Below are 3,797 nucleotides of genomic sequence, written 5' to 3' on the forward strand. Positions count from 1 at the left end.
CATAAAGTTAAATTCTACATTTGATAGTAAATAAGTTACTATTCTGCCAATAGTATTGCTTAGACCGAAAATGTTTAATATGGCTATTATTATCTTTCCAACACGAAGCCATGGTTTTTCTTCTTCTTTTTTTTTTCCCCTTGAAACAATTCAACATTATTGGCAGATGCATGTCTGCAAAAGATACAATGGTCAATACTCAACTGGAGAATATTAATTCTGCAAGAAAAAATAGCTCAAAAATAAAAAGATCGAGTGCACTAAGTTCATGTACGATTGAAAAACTCTGCAGTGAAAATTCAGCAGGAGAGAACTTCGGCGAAAGTCTGAATTCTAGTCTAATGAACTTGATTGGTTGTATATCTGCCTTTCACTGACATCACTCTCCATAGCATATCCTTTATCATCCATGACATGAGCTTTATCTGATAAATGTTGCACTTTTGAAGCTTGAAGTTGTAGTTTTTCTTCTAAATCTTCATTGTCGATATCTTTGTTGTTAACATTGTGCTGTGCATTACCGTTAGTTTCCATTTTTGGATTCTGTATCCTTTGTTCATTATCTTCATCTTCAAAGCTATTAGATTCAATATGTTTATTTACAGTGCTATTCTCTGCACTGTCCTCATTTGCGGCACTAATTTCTCCTTTGTCTGATAAATTTTTCATATTTGTCTGGGTGCTCTCTTCATTGCCCTTGAATTTATGTTCACCATTACCTTCACCATCTTTGGTTTTGATGTACATCTGCACACCGTCCATGTTCATAAGGCTAGTTTCATCTTCATTTGATAAACTAGCCATAATTGGATTCTGTTTATCAACTTCGTTGCTCTTGCTTTCAATGTGAATCGTTTCCCTCTCGTTGCTCTTCCTGCTTTCAATGTGACTATGTTCGCCATCTTTGTTCTCAGTATTCTCTGAACTATCCATATGGATGATACCATGCGCTTCAACGTTATCTAGTAAATCTACCATATCTAAAGCCTCTGTGCTCTCTTCACTGCCCTTCTCATAGGTTGTAATATCTAAGCTATCTTTTTTCTCAGCACTCACTTCAGTTGTATATAAATTTACCATATGTCGAGCATTTGTGCTCTCTTCACTGCCATTTGTATTGGTAACACTACTTCTCCCATCGTCGTTTTCGGCGACAGTCTCTGCGCTATTTTTCTTCTCAAGACTCCGTTCAGCTTTATTTGATGAATTTACCATATCCAGAGCCTTTGTGCTCTCTCCACTGCCGTTTGCATTGGCAACACTATTTCCCCCAATGTTGTTATTAGCGACAGTCTCTGCACTATTTTTCTTCTCAGCACTGACTTCAGCTTTATGTGATGAATTTACCAAATCTGGAGTCTTTGTGCTTTCTTCACTGCCATTTGCATTGGTGGCAACATTTTTCCCACCGTTGTTTTTGGCGAGAGTCTCTGTGCTATTTTTCTTCACAGAACCCAACTCAAACGGCCCTAGCTTAGCTTCAATATCCTTGACAACAAAGTTTAGAGATCTCACATCCCGGGCCTCTGCTAACCTGCTGCCTGGTGATGCCTAAAACAAGAAACCATATGTTTGAACATTGAATATAACAAAACTTTATCTAATGAGTTCTCCTAGTGAATGCTTTAGCTAAACTGACCTGTATAATTTGCTGTACCCGTCTTTGAAGATCTTCCCCAGATGCTTGCTTGTACATGCCTTTAAGCAAGTGCCACAAGTGAGAACGAACATCATCTGCGCAGTGCTTTTCGATCACACATTGTGCTATAGCAGATCGACAACCTAACGAATGAAATGGACAATCTACAAGCTTCATCGGACAAACAGTGATACAGTGTCTGTCCATTGCACGCCTCATAATGCTATCTGAACACTTCTGCTCACATGGAATTATCTTGAAAGGACAAATTGAGTCATGCTTTTCCAAATGTTTTGCAATTAACCTTGCATTGCATCCCTCGTTTTCACAGAATAGAGGTCTGAAGTTACAATGGTAAGCATGAACAGCGAGATCATCTACAGATCTGAACTTCATGGCGCAATGAAATTCATTCTTGATGTCAACATTCTTTAGAATCGCCTCTGCAATCGTTTCTCTTCTTTCCAGTGGCCAAAAACCAGTCAGTTCCATCTCCTGCATGAAGTCATCAATCTTGTCTTCTCTCATATCAGTGAGTAGCAATCCAGAAACCCGGGTAAATAAATTCCTCTTTGAAATAGCAAAGTCATCAACGAAGTTAGAAATGATATCAAAAGGATGATCCGATTCTTCACCATTAGGACCACCATCCAAGACAATAGACTCAGCGACAAACGTTTCGCTTCTCTGCGTAATATAGATTATCATTTCCTTTCTCAAATCAACAGCCACTGAACCAGGAGTCTTGAAGCTCCCAGCTGTGCTATCAACACAGGAAGTTGCTAGCCCTGGAAGCAACATTTGCGCCAACTTGTAAACTACTTCTGTATCACAAAGATCACAATAAAGCATAGAACCCCCTTCCATTTTCTCTTCTTCAACCCTCTCTGAATTGAGATCCACCTTGAAGTCTATCGTGGGCGGATTCATGCTTATTAATTTCTAGAAGAAGAAAAGGAAAAAAGTGAAGCTTCAGAAATACCATATCATTTTACACTCTTTGATATGCCTAAAATGAAAAATTCAAAGTTCTATTAACTCATCATTCTTATGCTGTCTGGTGAGTAATTTCTAATTTCTATCCTATTCTATAAGACAACAGAAATAAGCATATAAAGCACAAAATTGAAGAGACATCGCACAATTTGAAATTCCAGATGCTATCATCATTTACTAAAAACCTAAAAAGTCTAAGATACTAAAACCTAACAAGTCTAAGATGAAATTATAGATCGGTAGCTAAACGAACTAGTAGTTTATAGCAACCAACAAATTTTCACATCTCAGTTTTCTGATTTCTCAACATTTAACCTAATTGAATTGAGTAAATCAAACCTTCTACAAACAGAACCAATGCCATTAAATCTGAAGCCTCGGCAACCCTTCCAAATTTGATGCGAAAAATTCAGACACGAGTTATTATTATTCATGTAAAGTGACCCTTCTTAATTATTATTATTGTTTTCAACATCTCAAAATTATAATGTAAAAGAATTGCGGGAAAAAAAAAAAAAAGCTTACCGAATTTGCGATCTTCAAACAATGTGAATCATTAATTGAACAATGCTTGTGCTTGTGAATTTTGAAGGAACATTCGCCTTTTTAGCTGGCCGAATGTCACAACCTCCATTCCAATTTTCTTGTATCTATGATCTCTTTGTTTTGCCAAATCTTCTAACTCTACAATATTATTAGTAGTCTTTGACTGTTTAATTAATTTGTGAACCTTATATAATTTTTTTCAATTAGATTTATATCTAACATCCATTGTTATAAGTACGTTAAAAAAATAAAATGAAGAAACAGATACCAATATCGCTTATTTTCATCCTTCATTTTTATAATCATGTATTAAGCTAGTGACTAAAGTGCTGATTAATAGATTACCACCATTTTTGAATGAGATTGTTAGCCCAACTCAGAGAGGGTTTATTCATAGTAGAGGAGCACCTGATAATATTATTGTCGCCCAAGAAGTTCTTCACTTTCTTAAGCGGACAAAGTCTAGAAAAGGAGCTATGGCTTTTAAGATTGATTTAGAAAAGGCTTATGATAGAGTTGATTGGAATTTTCTTGAGCACACTCTTCAATCTTTTGACTTTCCTTCTCTAATTATTCGGCTTGTAATGAATTGTGTTCAGGCCTCAAATCTTTCCAT

At 36.3% G+C, this 3,797-nt stretch overlaps 1 protein-coding gene across 1 annotated transcript; it reads right to left on the reverse strand.

Moving 5' to 3' along the window:
* Positions 1-3,373, reverse strand: LOC107605540 (uncharacterized). The gene is made up of 3 exons (XM_016307444.3): positions 3,161-3,373; positions 1,640-2,581; positions 1-1,551 (listed from the first exon to the last, which is right to left on the reverse strand). Exons 2-3 carry the CDS (start codon positions 2,567-2,569, stop codon positions 334-336), a joined length of 2,148 nt encoding a protein of 715 aa, XP_016162930.1. The 5' UTR covers positions 2,570-2,581; positions 3,161-3,373; the 3' UTR covers positions 1-333.
* Between the last annotated feature and the right edge of the window lie 424 nt (positions 3,374-3,797).

This window comes from Arachis ipaensis, chromosome B6 (genome assembly GCF_059453495.1).
Source record: "Arachis ipaensis isolate K30076 ecotype BB chromosome B6, ASM5945349v1, whole genome shotgun sequence".
NCBI classification, from domain to species: Eukaryota; Viridiplantae; Streptophyta; class Magnoliopsida; order Fabales; family Fabaceae; genus Arachis; species Arachis ipaensis.

Bases quoted from the DNA above. Each gene is read 5' to 3' on its own strand.
- LOC107605540 (XM_016307444.3), bottom strand. From the start codon at position 2,569: ATGAATCCGCCCACGATAGACTTCAAGGTGGATCTCAATTCAGAGAGG. The intron at 1,552-1,639 runs GTCAGTTTAGCT...TTCTTGTTTTAG, and splicing joins GGGTACAGCAAATTATACAG to GCATCACCAGGCAGCAGGTT.